Here is a 23,558-nt window from a genome sequence, read left to right as displayed (position 1 = left end):
AAAACTGTGTTGCCTGCTGAGGGTTCCGACGATCTGAATAAATCTGTCAAGAGGTTCAGCACACCATGCTTTGTCTAAAGATAATCTAAGCAGTTTTATCCAAACAAATGTTTAGTATTTCTGAGATAATATCACAAACTGATGAAAATCAGAAACAACAATGAAGAAAACAATCAAACTGTGACAGCCAGGGAAGATGTTGGGTGAGCAACAGCCCTACATGGTGAGACCAAGAACAGTGATGTCCATCATTTGCAGTGCTTAGCTTGGTCTAGGGGTATGATTCCTGCTTCAGATGCAGGAGGTCCCAGATTCAAATCCTGGATGAGCCCTAGCATTTTGTACAAACTTGTGGTAACTACACGCATGCCGGCAGCTATTTCACGCATTTCCAGCCCACCAAGTCAGCGCAAAAATCTGACAGTTCTGAAAGAGTTTCTCGTTTCATTTGAGTCATCTGCACCCTGATGGTGGGACACTGGAAGTTGATTTAAACAATCACGGTAGAGATTGTAGCAAGTGTCTTGCTGAGTGTGACGAAAAAGTGTTTCTGCCTGAAATCGAACCGGGGACCTACTGCATGTTAGGCAGTACAGAAACTGCTACACTCGGCCTTGCACCTCTGATAGAACTTGTAGGACAATCACCATTTTGGCATAAAAATCACTCTGCAGAAATGCATTAGGCAGGTATTTCACATTCGTCTGCAATGATCGACAGCTCCTTTGACTGAATACCATCACAAACAAGAGCTCAAGAAGTCATCAGAAATGCTTGCAGGCGAGTCCTAAGTAACATCAGCTTCTCTTTCTTTCCATACAAGATACCGTCGATTCACACAATCGTTAGTGCAAGAGATGTCAGCAAAAGCAATCACTTCATTACCGGCATGGAGCCTTGGCCCAGCAGATCATGAAAATTCTAATTGATGTCAGAAGTGCTTTGTGTAATCAAGGGCTAGCTATCAGAGGTCATGATGAGACAGGGGATTCCTTGAATCCAGGAAATTTCAGAACCATTTTTAACATGTGCTAAACCAAAATGAAGATCTGAAAGCACATTTGAAGAAAAGGGGCTGTTTCCAAGGATTTTCAAGAAATATACAGAACGAACTGACTGAATGAGTAAATGAGTTAACTTGTGAATATATACATTCAAGTTTGAATAGAAAGTCATTTTATGCCTGCCATTGTGAATGAAGCAAGAGATGTTTTGGATGTCACAACGCTCTCTTGTTGTTTGACTGGTGGACTGCAAAAGTGACATTTAAAGACATTTTCTTGGTTTTCATAACGTTAGCCAAGCTATTTTATTCACAATGTTGAGTGGCATGTTTCAGAATTATGAAACGAAGAACAAATGTGGCCTAAACCTGCGATGGTGCTTCTGTTCTGGCAGGACAATTAAATGGCCTGTAAGCTAAGGTCCATGAAATTGACCCCCAACCTTTTTCTACTCACTGTTTTGCACATCATTTAAATTTTGTTTTGCAGCAGAGCTGTTCTACAAAAAAAAGTAAGGATTTTTTTCTCCATACTTCAGGGTATTCTTGCTTTCTTCCACCAGTCTTCCACACACACAGTAATTCTCAACAATAATGCCGGTAAATGCATTCCTGCAAACAGTGAAATGATATGGAACTGTAATGTTAGATTAACATCTGCCACTCATTACAACCATACAGGACTAAATAAGGTTTTACATGAAATAATTGACAGTTCAGACCCTAGTGCAATGACTACAAGAGAAGCCTGTGGTTTCAATAATAGCCTCCTAGACTTTGACTTTTTTTTCCTGCTCTCTCTTTTTCAAAGCATATTTTTAAAGACTGAACCACTTTTCAAAATTCTTCAGAAAAAAAAGATGCGCAGTTTCAGAACAATGCTCACGAAGAACGTATAGCTTACATGAATAAATTAATAAATACAGATAAACTGATCAACATTTTAAATTCTAGGAAATGATCGACTAACTAGCTTTCTGAAGCTCCCATGAACAGAGCTGAAATGATGGATGAATACATTGGAAATCCACTGCCCTCAAAACACAAACAGATGTACTCTGAGATATTGGATAATACTGTAACACAACTGCAAACAATATTTACACACCGTGATGAACAGCTCTTTCTTAAATTAAGCAATACTACTCAGTTTGCCAGTTATGCTCAGCATTTCCCTATAGACCAAGGCTGACCACTGTGTGCCAACTTCACTTGTGCAGCGTGTGCGGACCGTGTGCAAGCCAAGCCCTTGCCTGTCACTCTTTCTGTATTCCTTCTTCAAAGTACCCAGAACAGTATGACATTTCATTTAGCATTGTGGTGCAGCATTTTTCGATTGGCACAACTCTTTGAGTTTGGCAGAATCATGGTGTCAGTGCCATTTACCCTTCACTACTTGCTCATGACATGTAGGATGTTAACAGGTTCAATGGCTGTTTGTGTAAAAAGAGGTAGTGTGGCAATCTATTGTGACACTCATTTAAAATGAATGGGAATGACAGAAGTAGGGGATGAGAATTCTCAATTCGTGTAAGTGAAGGGTACTGCCTCCTTCTTCTTCTTCTTTTTGCTATGTAACGACATTACAGTACCATGCAGAGAGAATTTAAACATTTAGATGACACTGAAAGAGCAAAAAATTACAACTATCAACAGATGGAATTCATTGTTCAGTACATCAAGAAGCACTATGTGCTAAATTTTCAGGCATGGAGCACTTGAAGAAATTGGTGTTACAAATAGTAAAATTCCTGAAGTCACACCCATCATTCCATTGGCAGTTGTAACATTTGTCAGTGAAAATGAACGAAGAGTATGGAGACTTCACATATTAGTGTAAAGTACATTTGTTATGTCAAGTGACATGCCTGGAATGATTTTCCAATTTAAAACTTGCTGTTGTTGAATTTCCGAAGGAAAAAGGAGTGCAGCAACAAAACGTGGAACATTCAAAATGGATTGCAGATTTGGTATTTTAAGTGGACTTGAGCTGCACACTGCCCACAGTAAAACATTGCAAGGTAACTTTTTTTCTAATTTGATGAGAAGAAAAGAAAATCACATTCTAGAAAGGATACATTCTGACAAAGGCAGTCCAGTTCCCTAAGCTCACAGGCATTAAAGAAAGCTAGAAATTTGAAGATTTTATTGCAGCCTTGCAAGAATTAAAAGGATAGCCTCATGAAGGTTTTGAGGACACTGTCAATCTTACGACTCTTTTCAACATGTTTTTGAGACAATTTACCATTTCAGCTGAAAGCACAACTTTGCATGTGCAGATGTGACTGACTGAGCTGCAAGGTAATTCCAGTTTCATTGGCAAATCTTTTTGTGTTAAAACTGTCCAGGACATCTATACTGCTTTTCTCAGGTAGATTTTCCAATTCTCCATAATAAGGTTGCAAAAGTGCTACAGTATTTTGATCAAAATTTTTGTGTGAAAGACCTTTTTTCGAACCTGAAACTAAATAAGTCACGACTAAATGGCCACTTGAGTGAAAAATTCTGTGAAATTGTCTGCATCTGTCTCTATGCCAACACTTTGTATCAGAGAAAAATTATATTATGTCTTCAGTATGCCAAAATAATTAATTAACTCTGAAAACTTTGTTTGTAACCTAAGTTGTAGAGAAACGTGAAACATAGAACCAAGTTGGATGCAGTGCAACTGCACTGACATTTAAATGTGGCACATTTGCTGTTTTCCCATCTTCCCACTTCACGTGCTCACACAGATTAGTGTGGCAAGGGGGCAAATTTAAAGTGAGGCTGAGCGCTTTGGCGCTTGAGCCCAGGTATGGCCTGTGAGCTGAAATCTTGGCCACCCCTGCAGTAGAGAAAGCGGATTCATTATTAAAAAACTATGGTGCATCCTTCAGTTGCTCACAGTTTCATGTAGAACTGGAGACTGTATTGCCTTCCCAGCATAAATAAAGTTTTCACCCTGTCAGTTCAAAAGATGTAATCCAAAGAATGACTGAGAATGAAACAGCCCAAATTCTTCCAGAAGTTTTCAAACTATTTTGTCTAATAGCTACAATTTCTGGAACAAGTACTTTAGTTTAAAGGAGTTTTTCTTGTCTTAACCACAAAGAAATCTATTCAAGGAACAGTACATCCCATCATCACTTACCAGCTCTTGCTTGTACTTCAATATAAAAACCAGTACTGTGAATACTTGAAAGCCAAAATACACTGTATGATGATGTCATAGAAAGATCCAGGAACAAGAAGAATTGTCGAGTTAACTTGTTTCACGAGTAACAATGCTCAAACACCCAAACTACCAGTTCATTTGTAAAAAAAGTAAGTGTTGTTGTTATTATTATTATTATTATTATTAGCAGTAGTAGTGGTAGTCATCATTGTCTTACTACTACTACTACTACTACTACTACTACTACTATTATTATTATTATTATTATTATTATTATTATTAATAGCAGTAGTGGCCATGGTTGTGGTGATGGTGGTTAGGAACATTATGTATGTGTACAGTAGAATGGAGGGAAAGGGATTTTCCAATATGTTTCCTGACCTCCCCAGAATCTAAGTCCATGATCCGCCACTACAAAACAGATTTCATTACCATAACCCACCAAGGCCTCAGCCTTTGCTAGACCCTGTCCTCCACATGCCAATTTACTTTCCTGCTCCCATGTCACTACTAAACGTGACTTTTATCCTATCAATGCAACTACATAGTCCTTTCCCCTTCTCTACTTCTCTCCTTTCCCCTTCCTCCTAACCCCCTTCCTCCCAACTCAAACACTGGACATAGCAGCTCTATCCTGTCCCTACCACTTTCCTGCATGCTGCATGCTCCCACAAGCAGCACTATCATCTCTCCCCCCCCCCCCCCCCCCTTCCCACTGTATGCCTCTCCTGTACACCCACTACCCACTCGAGCTAAATTGCTGCTCATGTAAGATGTAGTCGCAGTTAGACCTTAGGATCTGAAGACGTCAATGGCCATTTAAGTATGAGAGCTGTGCTTGTGTATGTGTGTGTATTTTCTATTTTTACAATGAAATGAACACCCTTAGTTGCTTACAGGCGTTGACATACGTCAACGGGGACAGATGAAAATGTGTGCCCCAACCGGGACTCGAACCCAGGATCTCCTGCTTACATGGCAGACGCTCTATCCATATGAGCCACCGAGGACACAGAGGATAGCGCGACTGCAGGTATTTATCTCTGGCACACCTCCCACATTCTCAACATATTGTCCCGCACTACATTCGTAGTGCCCCCGCCCATTATACTCATTACTCCAGTCACGGTCTGTTCCCCCCCCCCCCCCTTCCTTGCCTCATGCCTTCTCCTTACCCCCTCTACAGGATTTCTGCTCCCATCAGGTGCAGTTATAGCTCAGTCAAGCCACAGTGGCCAGAGACAATGTGTGTTTGAGTTGTGTTTATGTGAACATAAATGTGTGTGTGTGTTTTCTACTTCAGAAGGAGGCCCCTTGGCTGAAAGCTAAAATTTATTGCAGTCTTTTCCCTTGCCAGTCTGTGACTCAATGTCTCCTCTATATGGTGAATAGCAATCTATCCTTTTCAGGATACTGTCATTATACCATCCTGGACTTCCCATGGTTTGAAGGACACATGGTTTACATCAAACTAAAATTGTATATATTTTCTTAAAAATGTTTCCATGGAAAGCAAATAAAGCATTATCATCAGTAGTCTGGAAACTACCCTGTGAATAATAAAGTTTTGTGAAATACTGCAGGAATAAGAGTTTAGCAATTTTGTGTACTATTGGTACATGCACTGCATGTACATTATAAAACAGAAAAAAATCTCTCTAAGTAGTAGACTTGTAGCAAGCAGACATATTCCACTACTTTCCTATGTCTCACAGACGGTGATGTATGTGCACCTTGTATTCAGCTCAGACCTGCGACATGTGGCAACAGGTGAAGAGCGATGGATCACTTATCATATCTGATGGAGTCTGTATCAATATTTTTTACTGCCATCAATAGGGTGAAAGGGGTTGCCACACTAGTAGACAGATGTCTCTAATTCAGCTGTTCATGAGTGGATATCACCATACTCCACAAATTACTCAACAACAACTAGTTGATAGTATTACAGTATAATAAGTCACTGTCTTTTATCATAGATAATAACATAAAATTGTACTTTACTACAGTTTGTGCGATTAATTCACAGGTATTCACCTTTTGCCAGTGGTGACAATATAAGGTAATGAACAGAAGCTCCTCCAGAGCTTTCACCAAATACTGTAACATTGTCTGGATTACCACTGAAGTAATTAATGTTCCTTTTAATCCACTGTAGAGCAGCAATTTGGTCCCTCAAACCTAAGTTACCAGGTATGATGGAATCTTGTGTACTAAGGAAACCTGAAACATATGGAAGTCAAATAAGTGAAAGTACTTACAATCTAGGAAGATTGTGCTTTGTACCTTAAGAAAAGTTTATGTTATTCAATGGTTAAATTATGAGGGTGTGCTGAAAAGTAATGCCTCCAAATTTTTAAAAATTTTAAATAAAACAAGCTTTATTGGCTTTCTACATCTTCATTCTTCATGTTTACATGCTTATTTCTCAACACAGTCATCCTGGTGACAACACATTTCTTCCAATGAGAGACCAGTTTGTTGATACCATCTCTATAGAATGTTTGTCTCTGTTGTCAGAGCCACAACCTCTTCTCTGCTTGCACCACTCCCAAAATCTGAATCGTGAACAACTGCCAATGTCAGTAACTTACAGCACTCAATAAAGGAAAGTCTTCTGGACCAGATAGCATATCAACAAGGTTTCTTTTGGAGTATACTGATACAATGATACAATAGCTACATACTTAGCAGTCATATACAACTGCTTGCTTGATGAAATACCCATACTGGAAGTTACACAGGTCACATCAATGCTAAAGAAAGGATAGGAGTAATTCACTGAATTACACAACCATATCACTAACATCTGTTCACAGTAGGATTCTAGAACTTATACTGTGTTCAAACATTGTGAAATATCATGAAGGTAATAATTTATTGACACACAGCACAGATTCAGAAAATATCATTCTTGAGAAACACAACTTGTTCTTTATTCACATGAAGTAACGAGTCATATCAACAGAGAATCTCAAATAATTCCATATTTCTAAATTTTGAGAAGACTTTTGACACGGTTCCTCACAAGAGACTTCTAATCAGACTTCTAATCAAATTTTGTGCCTATGGAGTATCGCTTCAGTTGTGTGAGTGGATTCATGATTTACTGCCAGAAATCCAGCATCCCCGAGCAAATGTTATAGACCCTCTGCTGTTCCTAATTGACATAAATGATTTAGGAGACAATCTGAGCAGCCCTCTGAGATTGTTTGCAGATGATGCTATCATTTACCATGTAGTAAAGCCACCAGAAGATAAGAACAAATTGCAAAATGACGTAGATGCAATATCTGTATGGTGTAAAAAGTGTCAATTGTCTCTCAATAAGAAAAACTGTGAGGTCATCCACATAAGTACAAAAAGGAATCCATGAAATTTTGGTTACACAATAAATCACATCAATCTAAAGTCTGTCAATTAGACTAAATATCTAGGAATTACAGCTCTGAATAACTTAAATTAGAATTATCACATAGGTAATGTTGTGGGGGAAGGCTATGTTTTTATTGGCAGGATGTTTAGAAGAAGCAAAGGTCTATGAAAGAAACAATCTGTGCTACACTTGTTCATCCCCTGCTAGAGTACTGCTGTGCTGTATGGGGTAACGAGCGAGTTGTGGCGCCCTGAAAATATTCTACGTTTAGAGTTGGCGGGGCCGCACGGGCCGCTCGGCAACCTGGGGCTCATCAGCAACCGTGTGGTGCCGAATATTAGCTGGAGCAAGAGGGGTAGCCCCAGCACGTGGTCCAGGCCGATCGTGTGGCTGGAAATTTCATGTTGATGCTGTCTCGAGGACTGTGCTTTGTGTTGATGAAGGAAATTCGTATGCTGGGAGTGCCAAAGATGGGGGACTTTGTGAAACCATAATGGCAGACATTTCACAGTTCATGTAGAAATTAATAATAGCCAGAGCAATCATTATACCTTAAAAAGAAACATGCACATTACCATTATTTGCTCGATGATTCTGATGGTGTAATCAGATTTTCAATATCTTTATTAGTTTAAAGTTTAGTATCTTACTGTAAATTATACAAGTATCACCCAGCAACGAATTTCCAAAATCTAAATGGTTCATTTGATTTTGTCAATCGACATGTCTTTAGAAAGCTATTAGTGTAACCCTAAATTGGTATGAATTACAGGCATATAACTTGAATAGTACAAGAGTTATTGGAGGTCAAAGTGGCCAATTACTATTTATCACATCAGGCCATAAGTAATCCACAGTTACATGAAAAGCGGCAGCACCATGCTTATAAATATATTTATTCATCTATGTCTTTGTTTATATCCGATCTATACTATTCATGAAGAAATTGGTCAAATATTTACTGCATTTTAGAAAGCACAGAGACATTAGGCTACTGGCCTACTTTTGTTTCTATTCCTTTGATATATGTTTATTTGATTTGTTTATGTATTTAATAATGTGTATTAGAGTGTGTTTATGGTCCAGCTGCAGGAATATTTATTTCATTTCAAGTTATTTAAATGTAAATCCAATATTTTGTATGTGTTTCAATGTGTCTGTGAGTTTGTGTTGGCTTGGAGATATGGCGGGAGCACTCTAGTCAATCACAGCACTTGTTACTACAGTAGGCAACTACTGAAGTCAATGGAGAGACTGGATGGAAGTGGAGGAGGAGCACTGGGTCACATGGGGCAGAGGTGTGCTGGATGGGAAGGCACGATAGGCGGTCGCAGGAAATACTTGAAGAGTGTTGAGCAGTTTCCAAGCGGTTGCGGGAGATAGAAATATTTCATAGTGCCAACTTGTGCACTTATGAGATATTCATGGCTTCTGCAATGAAGATGTAGTATGCATTTAGAAGGGAATTTCTTGCGAGCTATATTGTTGTTCACAACTAGTTACGTGAAGTTGGAATCTATTGTTTCCCTGTTATTCAACTTATAATTTATTTAATTGCTGGACCATCGACACCAATATGTGTTCTGCAGTAATAAGCGGCATTATTAAAGGTACTTCTGCTATCATACTCATCATTTAAAGTTGTTAAAAATAGTACCGGCAGATTTTATTTAATTGCAATCTTTCATTTATAAATTTCTAAGTTACATTCAAAATTCACAAATGCCGAGTGATACGAACCTTCAACCATTCGATTCATGTGTATTTTCATATTGTATACTATAGACTCAGCAGTATTTGGCTCATGATGTAGCACCTATGTATCTCAGCCCCTAGACAACAAAACCAGCCAAAACTTTTAATATTTGAACTTCGAGTCTGAGGGTATGTAGCTGAGGACCACCATTAATTTTTTGAAAGCACGCAGCTGTATGCTATCCTTACCAGATGGGATTGATGGAGGACATAAAAAATGTTGAAAGAAGTGCAGCTTGTTTTACATTATCACAAAATAGAAGAAAGAGAGAGTGTGTCACATACATGATAAGAGAGAGGGATGGCAATCATTAAGATAATGGCATTTTTCATTGTGGTGAGATCTTTTGATGAAATATGTCACAACTTTCTCCTCTGATTGTGAAAATATTTTATTGTCACCAACTTACATAAAAATATGTGTTCTGCAGTAATAAATGGCATTCTTAAATGGCATTCTTAAAATGCGAAAAACTTGAGTCATATAGAAAGATTTCTGGGTTCATTTTTCCCACGTGCTTTTAGAGAGTGTAACAGTAAAGAAATAGTCTGAAGATGGTTCAAAGAACCCTCTGCCAGGCACTTAAGTGTGAACTGCAGAGTAGTCATGTAACTGTAGATACAGATGTACATGTACGTCACTATCAGAGTGATGTCCTCGAAGCTGTTATTTAAGTTTTGGAAGTAGATGAAAATCAGATGGGGACAAGTTGGGACTGTACGGAGGGCAATTAATGACAATGAAACCAAGGTGTTGAATTGTTGGAGATGCTGCAGCACTCATGTGTGGCCTGGCACTGTCATGCAGAAGGCGAGGGTGACCTATATTTGAACTCATGCTTTCAGTTTACTGAGGGCCTTGCGGTACCTTGCAGAGTTTATGGTAGTGACTTTTGGCATGAACTCCAAATACTCCACCCTTGAATATCCCAGAACACAGTATGAGTTTGCCTGCTGTCGACATGGTATTGGTGATCCTTTGTGGTGGTACTCCATTGATGCTCTCCTCTTTTTCGGGTCGAAATGGTGAACCCAGCTTTCATCACCTGTCACAATGTTGTTAAGGAACCCATCAAGCTTGATGTGTTGCTCACACTGACACAGGGAACTAAGTGATCAAAGTTAATGAAAGTTTACTGGGCAAAGAAAGAAATGCCTGCTTTGACAATAGTAACAAAATCACAATTACAGTGTCTCACAGGTATGAAGACTTGACAGTATGGTGATTCCAAAGTCTACAAAGTAACACAATTATGATCTTCACAGACTAATACACTTGTATGGAAAATATTCTAAGTCCAAATAAGCTGTGCTGAATAGCACCAGCATATGAGCAGAAAAGTCTATCCTGGATACAGTCTGACTGCGTAAAAGAGAACAATGACGAAGGCTGAATACAGTGGTGTCAGTCCCTACGATGGGCTTCATGAGCCTCCTACGATGATGGGGTGAATAGCACCCGCCTGGAGGCTAGGAGAGGTTCTCGAAGTCAGAAGAACTGACTTGCTTAACTCTGGCACTGACCTTTGTAGTGGCCAGTGAGGGAATACTCATGGCACTATTTTCTGGTCATGTGTGTGGTGGACATGAATAGGCCCCTAGGAAGTGGCGGCCTCTGCAAGTACTGGCACTGTCACCTGGTGTCCATCTGTTACTGCGACAGGGTGAGTCCGCGACCCTGAAGCGTGCAGGGGCCGTATAGGCTGCACGCATGCCCCAGTTGCCAAAGGGATGCCGATCACTTCTGCGAAGACCACCAGTATAGCTAATGTTCAAAATTGTTGATAGCTGACCAATTTCCTCTGTTTCATGTCAGGAGTGAGCATTGTTGGCACCCACCATCCACACAGTTATCTTTACGACAGTTCTGCAATGATGGCCTGTACGAGCTCTCACGCTTATGATATGCCACACTTATCTGAGGCCTGTGTCTGTGTTATCTGATGATTTTTCTCTTATGAATACATCAACCTGATTCTAACGAGTCTCCTCAGTTGCTGTCACACAAGTTAATGTTAGCACCAAAGTTTCCTTCATTATGAGAACAAAACAACCCAATGTCATACATTACTGATGTCAATATAATCATCACCATCAACAGGTTTCATTTTTCTATGGACTTTAGTTGCAGGCATGCTTCCTGCAGTTATAAACTTGATTACAGCACACTGTTTCCCATGCTCCAGCACAGTTACGTTATCCGTCGTCATGTTACATGCTACAATTTGCAGCACTCTATGTCAGCTAAGCATGAAAGTCGACTGAGTGATATGCATGACATGTAATACCTCAATCGACATCGAGAACAGATTAAACAATGTGGAGGGATGACATTTCAGTAAGCCCTCATGTATTTCAGGACAAAAAGACTTTTAATGTGCCATTAAAGGCACAATATTTTTAAATTTTAATTGCTACTATGGCTAACATGACACCAAAACATCCACACAAAAATTTCTTAATTAATATGAAACATAACAGCATTATCTTCCAAATCTTCACTTTTTGTCAGAGTATGTAACAGGCTTCTGGCAATCTGTCACTAGCCTTAATGTATGTCCATTAAAATCATGTTCATTGCCATAAATACATCATACAAATAAAAAGGTTCATCATTAATGGTAAATATCTTTGATTTTTAAAGATATAAGAAAGTTTTATTGCATCGCTATACTGTATACAAAACCAGTTTTCCAAACTATTAGCTTTGTTCTTGTTGTTAACTGAGGGAAATGACCTTCCATCAACTTCAGCTGACTGCAAAAACCTATCATGTATACTGATAATGCAAACACAGTACTTAAGAGCCTATAAATTGATCCCAACTGACACAGTCCACGTGATGATGGAACAAGCCAACATCAGAGTCATATCAAGCTGAGAAAGACTTACATTGTGACATTTCAAATGTGTGCCTAATCTTAACCACCATGCAAAATTAAATACCAATGTACAAAGAACAATTAGAACAAGTAGAAAAATTTAAATATTCAGTGAACTAGATAAATCAGCCCCAAACGCCACAGTCCATGTGATGACTGAACAAGTCAACATCAGATTCACATCAAGCTGACGAAAACTCTTATATTATGACATTTCAAATGTATGCCTAATCATAACCATTGCAGCATAATTGGATACCAATGTAAAAAGGACAATTAGGACAAGACAAAAAATTTACATATTTTGTAAACTAGGTAAAAAAAGCAGTAATGTCATATGTCTAGAACGAACTTGACGAATTTAGCTCAGGACAGGAGTGTGTACAGGAACTGTGACACAAATTTAGGAGAACAGTTGGCCAAGCACTAGAGAGACACATGCCAAGTGGAGCACATCACGATGGGAATAATTCCCCATGGTCACAGTCTCTGTAAAGAAAACTTCTAAAGAAACAATGTCTATTGTGCAATAGGTGTAAAGCACAGTTCACAATTAACAGGGTAATAGATATATAGAGATGCTAAATGAAATGCATCTGGCTGTCAAACAAGTAACACACATGGCCTTCAATGACTACTGTAGCATAATCTCACTGAAATATCTCTGACAAAATACAAAGAAATTCTGGTCATGTATAAAGACAGTGTCCATACACTCATAGATGACACAGAAACTGCAACTGAACGTAGCAAAGCAAAAGCAGAAATACAGAACTTCACTTTCAAGAATTCCTTTACACAAGAAAATATGGGAGCACTGCCCCAGTAAAATCTGCACAAATTGCAAAGATGAATAATATACATTGATGTGACAAAAGTCATGGGATACCTCCTAACATCATGTTGGACCTCCTTTTCCACAGTGTATCAAGCAATTGAATCGGCAGTTGGAAAAAGAAAATATCTCCATAAACCTGTTTGTTGGGAAAGTCAAAGAAACTTTATAACTTATGCATTTACATTGAATCAGAAATTATTTTTTATTGCACATACAGAACAACATTTCCATCCTTTTGCAGTGTTCAGACAATTTCCAGGTATTGTGCTTTGAGTCTTAAAATTTAAAAGAAGTTGATGGATTTGTTTCCTTGGAAATGTGACTAAAAATAGAGAAATAAGTCAATAACGCCTTTCAAATTTTATTCAAAATTATAAAAACATAACACTATAGGCTATTGGAAACATGTATATAGTCGAAAAGTTTAAAAGGGCATCAATTATTTGACCCCAAGAATGCACAGAAAGTTTTAAAGAAAAAAAACTTGGACACAAAAATCACTCATCATCATGAGGAGCTGGATCTGAGGTGGTAGGCCAAGTCGTCGTAGAAGTCTTCCTTTTTTGTAGGTATGTAGGTGATTATCTTCTCTACATCTTGCATTTTTTTCTCATTTATGGGCATTATTCCTGTGTATGCAGTCACTGTAAGAAGCGTTATTTCATCCAATAACTTTGGTTTTTGAAGGACAAATTTTGTCTGAATGATGCGACCAATGAATTTGGAGGCTATTACAGAACCCTTCAAATCAGTTGAATATTGAAGGTGTCGATATTTACAAAAACAAAAGTTTGAATGTTTGTCAGTACTTTTCATTGATTTCTTGAAGAACTTTGGCCACCAATCCTTATTGTTCACTATTTGTTCTGAAGTCACCTTTCTCACAGAATATCCAGATTCGCTGTTTGTATCAACTCACAGTACTCGTCCACAGCGTATATTCTGTCAATTTTCCTAATCTTAAACTTGACAGCACCAAAGATCCTATCACACTACAGGAACTAATGTCCACGAATAGGAAAATATTGGTGAATTGTGGCAAAATGGCCAAGTGATATCAAGGCAAGTAGAAACCTGACACAGTATTATTTTGGTTTTGTCCACCGCAAGCATCACTAAAATTGTGACGATCTTTAACAGTTACAGTCATGTCCTGAATCTTCAACCAAAATAGGCTACATACCTCATCAGGGCCTCTTTCAGCCACACTTTCTGGATATGTGTAGAAATTTGCTGATCCTATTTTCACATCATGGATACAGAAAAAGTACAACCAAAGCAGCTGGAGCAAGAACAAACTTGTTCCGTGCCCTGCTGTCATCTGTTGGCCTTGCGTGGCAGTAGTTGGAAGACAGAAATAAATCCAGTCTTTGTTTTCTTCTTCCAACTTACGGAATTTCAGACCTGGTTTTCAAGGTTTCATAGGTTGGTTTTCGTTCCTTTCTTGTATTCTATAGTTGCGTGTACTCTTACATGACTCGAATTCGGAAAATCTTGATTTATTACTTTTGGTGTTTTATTTCCTTCTTCCAACAACCAATTCAATTCAACATGGCATGGACTCAACAAGTTGTTGGGAGTCCACTGAAGAAATATTGAGCCATGCTGCCTCTACACCCATCCATAATTGTGAAGGTGTTACAAGTGCATGATTCTGTGCACAGGCTGACCTCTCAATTATGTCCCATAAATGTTTGATGGGATTCATGTTGATTGATCTGAGTGGTCAAATCATTCACTAAATTGTCCAGAATATTCTTCAAACCAATTGCAAACTACTGTAGCCAGCGACATAGCATACTGTAATCCATAAAAATTGCATCGTTGTTAGGGAACATGAAGTCAATGAATGGCTGCAAATGGTCTCCAAATAGCCAATTATGACCTTTTCTAGACAATCATAAATTCAATTGGACCAGAGGACCCAGTACATTCCACATAAAAACAGCCCACATGATTATGGAGCCACCACCAGATTGCACAGTGCCTCAGTGACAGCTTGGGTCCATAGCTTCATGGGTCTGTGCTGTACTTAAACCCTCCATCAGCTCTCACCAACTGAAATCGGGATCATCTGATCAGGCCATGGTTTCTCAGTCATCTATTGTCCAACTGATATGATCATGAGCCACAGTGAGGTGCCACAGACAATGTCGTGTTGTTAGCAAAGGCACTCGGATTGGTCATCTGGTGCTACAGCCCATTAACACCAAATTTTGCTGCACTGTCCCAACAGATATGTCCATCATATGTCCCACATCGATTTCCACAGTTATTTCTGAAGTGTTGCTTATCCATTAACATTGGTAACTCTTCACAAATGCCACTGCTCTTGGTCATTAAGAAAAGGCTGTTGGCCAATGCATTGTCTGTGGTGAGACCTAATGCCTGAAATTTGGTATTCTCAGCATGCGCTTAACACTGTAGATTTCAGAATATTGAATTCCCTAAAGATTTATGAAATGTAATGTCCCACATTTCTAGCTCCAACTATGATTCTTCCTTCAAAGGCTGTTAATTCCCATTGTAGGGCCACAATCATGTTGGAAACTTTTTCACATCAAACACCTGAGTACAAGTGATTGCTCCATCGATGCACTGCCATTTTATACCTGGTGTACATGATACTACTGCCATCTGTAGGTGTGCATTTTATTATCCCATGACTTTTGTCATATCAAAGATGATATTAATGTCAGCAGTGTTGATAAGTAGCTGATACTGCTAAAACTGAACAAATCACAGGACGCAAGATATTCGATACACAATTTGCAGCTGTGTTAGCCACTCTTTTAGCTGTAATATCGGCATCTACACCTACATCTACATAGATACTCCAGAAGCTACTGTACAGTGTGTGGTGGAGGGTACCCTGTACCACTGCTAGTTACTTCCTTTCCTGTTCCACTTGCAAATAGAGTGAGGGAAAAAAGGCTGTCTATATGCCTCCATATCTTATCTTCATGGTCCTTACACACAATATGTGTTGGCCAGTAGCATTGTATGGCAATCAGCTTAAAATGCCAGTTCTTTAATTTTCTCAACAGTGTTTCTCGAAAAGAACATCACCTTCCCTCCAGGGATTCCGATTTGAGATCCTGAAGCACGTCCATAACCCTTACATGTTATTCAAACCTACTACTGACAAATGTAGCAGCCCGCCTCTGAAATGCTTCGATGTCTTCCTTCAATCTGATCTGGTACAAATCCCAAACACTTAAGCAGTACTCAAAAATAGGTCACACCAGTGTCCTATATGCAGTCTCCGTCACAGATGAACCACTCTTTTCTAAAATTCTCCCAATAAAGCGATGTCAACCATTTGCCTTCCCTATCACAGTTCTCACATGCTCATTCCTTAAGAATTCCTTGAGCCATTCACATATCTGTAAACTTATTCCACATGCTCATACCTTCGTTAAGAGCCTGCCATGGGGTACCATGTCAAATGCTTTCCAGAAATCTAGAAATATGGACTCTGACTGTTGCCCTTCATCCATAGTTCACAGTATATGATGTGAGAAAAAGGCATGCAGAGTTTCGCACGAGCAATGCTTTCTAAAATCATGGTGATTCATGGACATAAACTTCTCAGTCTGACAAAAATTTAATATGTCCAAACTACGAATATGTTCAAAAAATCTGTAGCAAACCAAAGTTAGGGATATTGGCCTTTAATTTTGAGGGTCTGTTCTTTTACCCTTCTGATACATGGAATTACTTGCACTTTTTTCCAGTCATTTGGAACTTTGTGCTGGGCAAAAGATTCATGATAAATGTATTCCATATCCCTCAAACAAAAAACTGTAACTCAGTCATTAGAGAAAGCACAGGTCACACACATCTACAAGAGAGGTAGCAGAAGTGATCCACAAAACTACCATTCAATATCATTAACATTTATCTATGTATAATCATAGAACTTATTCTGAGCTCAAACATCATGATACATTTTTACTGGAACACAACTACCTCCTAAAAATACGTTACACTGTCAATACCAGGCGGGTGGAGCACATCCTTTGCAAAATATAAAACAGGAAAGGATTAATAGTGAATAACTTAGCTGAGACATCTTTTTTGAACTCACCAGTTTTTATTTGTTTCATCAATATCGTATACTCTAAAACTACAATTGAGCCTGCTTTGCTCAATGACAGAGAAAGAAGTGCTACATTCTGTTCCCCCCCCCCCCCCCCCCCCCCCCCCCCCAAGGAAGCCAGTGACAACAACTGCTCTGGATAAAAATGACATAGCTGAGTAACTGTCCAGACCTAATTTTCCTAGCAATCTATGCTGGAGGGAGTGCAAACTCACAGCAGGGCCACTCTAGCCAGACAGCTCTTTTGTGCAGGAATCAGATGACGAGCAGTCCACAACATAGGGGGACTGGGGGGGGGGGGGGGGGGGGAGGGGGGGGGGGCTCTTATGTGTTGGGAAGCTGACTCTCTTAGAGGAGACAATCTTGATTAAAAACAGTGAGGACACCCTACAAAGTCTGGAAAAAATGGATTCATAGCCGAAGTGAAAGGCAAGCATCTAGGGGGGGGACAACACCTAAAGAAAAAGATGTGTGCTGGACCACCTTTAGGTGACAGCCCCACCACCTAGTTACCCCAGCTACAGGTTGTAATGCAGCAACTACATTACATAGTACTGTATAAATATACCCACTTTATTTTGCAATTTTATTTAAAGGCTTCAATAGTAACTTTAAAAATAATAATAACGTAAGGGCTTCACCCAAATTTAAACCAAAGTAATTCATGCCATCCATAAGGTGATGTGATTTAATACATTTTCATTCTTAATCAGAGTAAATGTAAATGAGAGTATGCAGAAGGCAGTGGGCAGGCATATGTCAAACAACCGGTATAGAAGGCTCTGAGCCATCTTGAGCAGGAAGGCGCAATGGTTGATGTAGCCAGATGTAGATGGGAGTGCCAGTTGCATGGGTAAATGATAGGTTTCTACTACCTTCTCAAACAATTTCAGCATAGTAATACCACTGTGGTATCAGAAAGCATGCATGATTGTGAATGCTGGGGGGAACCCCTTAACTCTTCAGGTTAAGAAAAATATATTTTAAATGTAATCTAAAGCACGTAATTGAGGACAGGGCTTAAGAAAACAATCTCCTCTCTTATATGCTATTTGTGTTCAGTAGTTTATAAAATGAGTAATGAGGTGATTACTCATCGGTGCGGAGGTACGCATTAAGTGGAGGGGAGCGCTAGTTTTGGCATTGGCACTTTTGCTCTGGAGAACCACTCTGGGTCCTCTATGATGGACAGACACAACTGCATATCACAGTCAAGATGGAGTCTAGTCATAGTGGGTAAGTGATTTCTTACATGGCTTGGCAATGGTGTGAATTTCCATAACTCATCAAGGTTTTACTGTATGCAAGATGGCTGTAGAGTCAAGTGAAGTTACACAAATCTAAATTCATTGTCTCAAGTGGTAATGTTCAGGCAAGTGAGTGTTTATTGTAGCTGCATCATTAGAAGTCCTGTGTGGTAGTGCAAAATTAATTGTTCAACTCTAAGTAAAACCGGTATCTAAATTCTATGTACATAAAGAGAAGACAGGTTGTTCTAGAAGGGCCTACTGTATATCGCATTGTTCTGAAGGATTGAGCCTGATTCATTGTGAAGATAATTTATGTACGTAAGTGAGAGATGTGTCATCAGAAGGCACGTAAGGGAAGACGTTAGCCTGATACTCTGTCATTTGTGTACTCTTGGATTAGCTGTAGGTGCAAAACATTACTGTAATAGCAATCTCTTGTTGTTGTAACATATGCTTTATTGGAGGACACTGCGCCTCTGAATTATACTTTATTTATCATGATAGGTCCATGTTCTTATTTGCTGCAATACCCTATTTTCATTACAATATTACATGGTTGATTTGTTGCTTCCCAAGACTGCTTACAGTGAGTAGCATCATGAGTGGGAGAGCAGGACTATTTTGAGAACCAAACATCTTTAAGAAATATAAAGGTCATGGTCTGTGGTGCTTACAACATGTAACAAACATTAGGTAGATGTTGGCTCACTGTGCACCCAATGTAATACAATCTATGTGGCACCAAGGCTCTCAAGTCACTAACCACTGGCACCAATACATTAATAATAGTATGCAACTCATGTTATATCACATTCCAGCGTTTGGTTTAGTCATAATGGTAATCAGGTGGAATCTCAAGTAATAAACTGTTCCACTGACCCTTGCAACTTCCAAGGTCAATATCTTGTAACAGGGCAATTACAACATTTCTCACAGAAATCAAGTAGGAAAACAGACTGATCTTTTGATGATGACCAACTGGAACAGGCAATGATGCCTGAACCAAAACTGGATATGAATAATAATAATAATAATAATAATAATAATAATAATAATAACGACAATCATAAATTGGTTCCTGCTGATGAGGGCAGAGTGTAAAGAGTGTATGAGATATTACAGTATCTCAAACAGAATGACTTCCCCCATACCAGCCAGTATGGACTTTGAAAAACCAGTATTGACTTTGCAAACATTGGTCATGTGAAACCCAATTTATTCTTTTGCCACATGACACCCTAAAAGCCTAAATCAAGGCAGTCAGGAAGGAGTGGTACTTGTACACTTCTGAAAAGTTTTCAGCCCAGTACCAGACCAATACTTATTAACAAAAGTATGCTCACATGACTTATCAAATCAAAATTTGTGAATGGATCAGGATGTTTTGATAGCAAGAACATTTAATATTATCTTGGATGGAGATTCATTGTCATACATATACGAGGTGCTATACAAAATTTTCGGGACTGGTGCTGCCATCTGTTGAAAACCTTACGTTTGGACTAATGGTCACCATCACCATCATCTGCACGTAAACACCGGTCCCAGAACTTCTGCCACTGGTCAAATGTTTTCTGGAAGGCCTGTTCTTTGAAGGTGTTGTGATGCTTCTTGAATCCTCTCTAGAGTGTTAGACTGACAGCCTTTCAACTTGAGTTTCAATTTTGGGAATAGCACGAAGTCACAAGGTGCCAGATCTGGTGAGTATGGTGGGTGGGGTACAACCGCCATGTTGTTTTTTGCCAAAAAGGTCCTGGTGAGCAAGGACGTGTGCCAGGGTGCATTTTTGTGATGTAGCAACCAGTTTCTTTGATGCCAAAGTTCGGGCCGTCATCACCACACATTTTCACGGAGCCATCACAAAACATCACAGTAGTACACAGAATTCACTGTTTGGTTGGGTGGGATGAATTCTCTGTGTACGATTCCCTTGGTATCAAAGAAAATGATGATCATGCTCTTCACTTTGTCCTTTGTCAGTCTCGCTTTTTTGGGTCTTGGAGAGTCCGGGCTCTTACACTGGGACAATTGTTGCTTTGTCTCTGGATCATAACAGTAAATCCAGCTCTTGTCACTGGTGATAACCTGGGACAAGAAGGTTGGATCATCAGATGTGGTCTGACGAAGGTCCATGCACACTTCAACACGCTGTGTCTTCTGATCAGCAGTCAAGATCCTTGGCACAAATTTCGCAGCAACATGATGCATGCCCAATTCATCAGTCAACATTCGTTGAATGTCCCATATCCAATACCCACTTCATCCGCAAGGTCTTGAATGGTTGGACATCGATCCGCACGAAACAATTGTTGAAGTTTGGCAACAGGTCTTCCAACATGAGCATCATCTTCGACGTCTGTACGGCCAGCCCTCAACCAAGCATGCCACTCAAACACACACGTACAGCTCATGCTCTGTCCCCTAAACACCTGTTGAATCATTGAAAGGGCCTCCGTAGCACTTTTCCCGAGATTTGCACAGAATTTGACACACACACGCTGTTCTGTTTGTGGATCCACGGTGAAATCACCACACACCAAACACAGAGTATTATGGAAACCACTGTGGACATGTAATACATCCTCCCATCTGAATACCACTCCGCACACTGACTCATCAGATATGCAGCCCTCGCCACCTAGTGGTACAAAGATCTACTACTCCTACTTTCCAGATGGCAGCACCAGTCCCGAACATTTTGGTTTCCACCCCGTGAAACTTCAGGTGTATACAAGGTATGTGTGGTGAGATCATTGCCGTAAATATCATCTTTAAAAATTATAACAGAGAATATTAATAGCAACCTAGGAATTTTTGCAGATAATAGTGATCTACAGTAAAGTACGATCTGAAAAATCTACATAAATATCCTGCCAGTTTCTGATAAGGTTTCAAAGTGATGAACATCTAGAGCAACTCGCTAACCTTTTCACATGCAAAATTTTGCAGTTTTCAAACCAGAAAATGTAGTATCGTACGACTATAGTATTATCGAGTCAGAGTTGGACACAGTCAACTCCTACAAATACCTTAGTGTAAAAATTCATGGGATGTGAAATGCAATGGTCATGGTCATATAGGTTCAGATATACGTAAAGCAGGTGCTATACTTTTGTACATTGGCAGGATGCTGGGAAAATTAAATCAGTCTACAGTGGAGATTGTGACCCAGTCTAGAATATTGCTCATGTGTGTATGAACCATGCCACATAGGAATAACAGGGGATATTGAATATGAACAAAGAAGGTCAGCACAGATGATCACATGTTCGTCTGACTCATGGGACAGTGCCAATGAAATTCTGATAAATCAGAAACAATAGATGTTTAATGACAAAAACCAGCTCACTCTAGGAATATGCTACAGCCTCCTATGTATCATTCCTGTAGGGACTGGAAAGATAAGAATAAACTAATTACACAAGGCACAGAGGCATTTAAGCATTCATTTTTTCTGAACTCTACAAGAGAATGGAACAAGAAGAAACCCTAATACATAGTATAATGTGGAATGTACTCTGCCATGAACTTAAAGGTTGTTTGCAGAGTAAAAATGACTTACTGGCAACTGTAAAGTAACTCTATAAACCACACTAAAATAAACACTACATGTAGAATGCCACAGGGTCCACCCGAGTTGCAAAGTAAAATGTAGTCAACACTTTAAGAAGTTCAGTTCCAGACATTTTCTCTTGGAAGTATCTTTCATTATGTTGACTTGAAGGCCAGATTGATATCTAATTTTGTATACTGGTACTGCAACCCAATGGCAATGAGAGGTTGTGTCATAGTTATGTCTAATGGATGCTTGTTGAAGTTGTTTGTCCTAGAATATAGAACACCACTCTGAACATTAACAGAACAGGACAAGGACACATGGAAATCAATTCTGAACCTGGTTTTGTGCTGCAAGGTACAATCAGACAATTTTATCATTATCTGCAAAAACAGTATTAAGGAAGGAATGGATTTAGACGTGAGTACATGACTTCCAAGGTCATTACAGGGCCTCTGTAAGATGCAGAGATATCTGCAGTAAGTACTATTTGTATTGCTCACTTTTACTTAATTGCAACTTGATTTACTTTAGTTTAATTGACCAAGAACAAATTTCATAATGTAATAGAGAATGCAAGTATTGTAAAAATAAGCTAGGACCCTTGGATTGAAGTCAAAATGATGAAAGATACTTTTAACTGTAAACTACATTGATCTGAGCATCTTGATTAGTTTATATGTGAGCAGACTCCATTTGTTAATGTAACCCAGATGGAGCCCACAAATTTTAGATGTAGTGCTTTTTTTAGTACACAATCATTAATTTCTATTGATGGGTACTGGTAAGTCACTTTTATATGCTTCATGTGGCATAACATGTGTCTATCAGCTTGCTGTGAACCAGTTGCAGTGTTCAGTCATCACATGTGTAAGGATGAGACTGGCCTGTTAATGATTATGTTTACATCAAGAACAAATGTCATTCTTTGAACACTCAGATACAGTCATAAGAAGGTGATTTATCTAAGTTAGGGACAGTAGAACGTATATGAAGGTCACATTTTAAGATTCACCAATGGCCGCTAGATGACTCTACTGACCTGTGACACTACTATTGTTTTAAAATTTGTTATTTGTTATTGTTAATACAATGATAGCTCAGAAATTGGCCATATATATTCTTTACATGAACAACCATAGAGAAGCACAATCTAGTTCCAGCTGCTGGTCCCTGATATTATTTATGATCATGTTTTCCAAGCATGTGGTCAGTGGGTGTGATCAGTAGTAGCTGCATGAGGAAGAAGAAATATTTAGTCCTGTGTTGTTTGGTAAAAAAAATAATATTTTGTGATTTGTTTTTAGAAGATGTATGGAGCGATAATAAATGGAGTACATTGCAAACACTATTTTAATTTGATGTACCCTGACACAGGAGCCCCTAGACCAAAATTAACATGACTGAGTCTACAGAAGTGTTTTGTTAGGAGAGTACTTAAGTACGCAAATACAGAAATCTTTAAAGTGTAATCCCAAAGTACAGAAAACTTATTTACACTCAGGCATGAAAAGTTTTCTAATGTTTATAAAATGAAATTTGTCCCTCATTGGCTCTATCTGAAAATTTTTGGATTACGATTACACACACAGCAATCATCCTATTCATATGAGACCTCATATGAATATGACGATTGCTG

The 23,558-nt window shown here is 39.0% G+C and overlaps 1 protein-coding gene across 4 annotated transcripts in view; it reads right to left on the bottom strand.

The window, feature by feature from the left end:
• LOC124596154 (venom carboxylesterase-6-like) overlaps positions 1 to 23,558 on the bottom strand; it is a 224,883-nt gene that overhangs the window by 173,641 nt on the left and 27,684 nt on the right. For all 4 annotated transcript variants that reach the window (XM_047135179.1, XM_047135181.1, XM_047135180.1 and 1 more), the window contains one exon: positions 6,198 to 6,383. In XM_047135179.1, the coding sequence (XP_046991135.1) occupies positions 6,198 to 6,383 (186 nt within the window). The remainder of the gene's footprint in view (positions 1 to 6,197; positions 6,384 to 23,558) is intronic.

Source organism: Schistocerca americana, chromosome 2, assembly GCF_021461395.2.
Source record: "Schistocerca americana isolate TAMUIC-IGC-003095 chromosome 2, iqSchAmer2.1, whole genome shotgun sequence".
In the NCBI taxonomy this organism is placed as follows: domain Eukaryota; kingdom Metazoa; phylum Arthropoda; class Insecta; order Orthoptera; family Acrididae; genus Schistocerca; species Schistocerca americana.
This window is presented reverse-complemented; position numbering and strand designations above follow the sequence as displayed.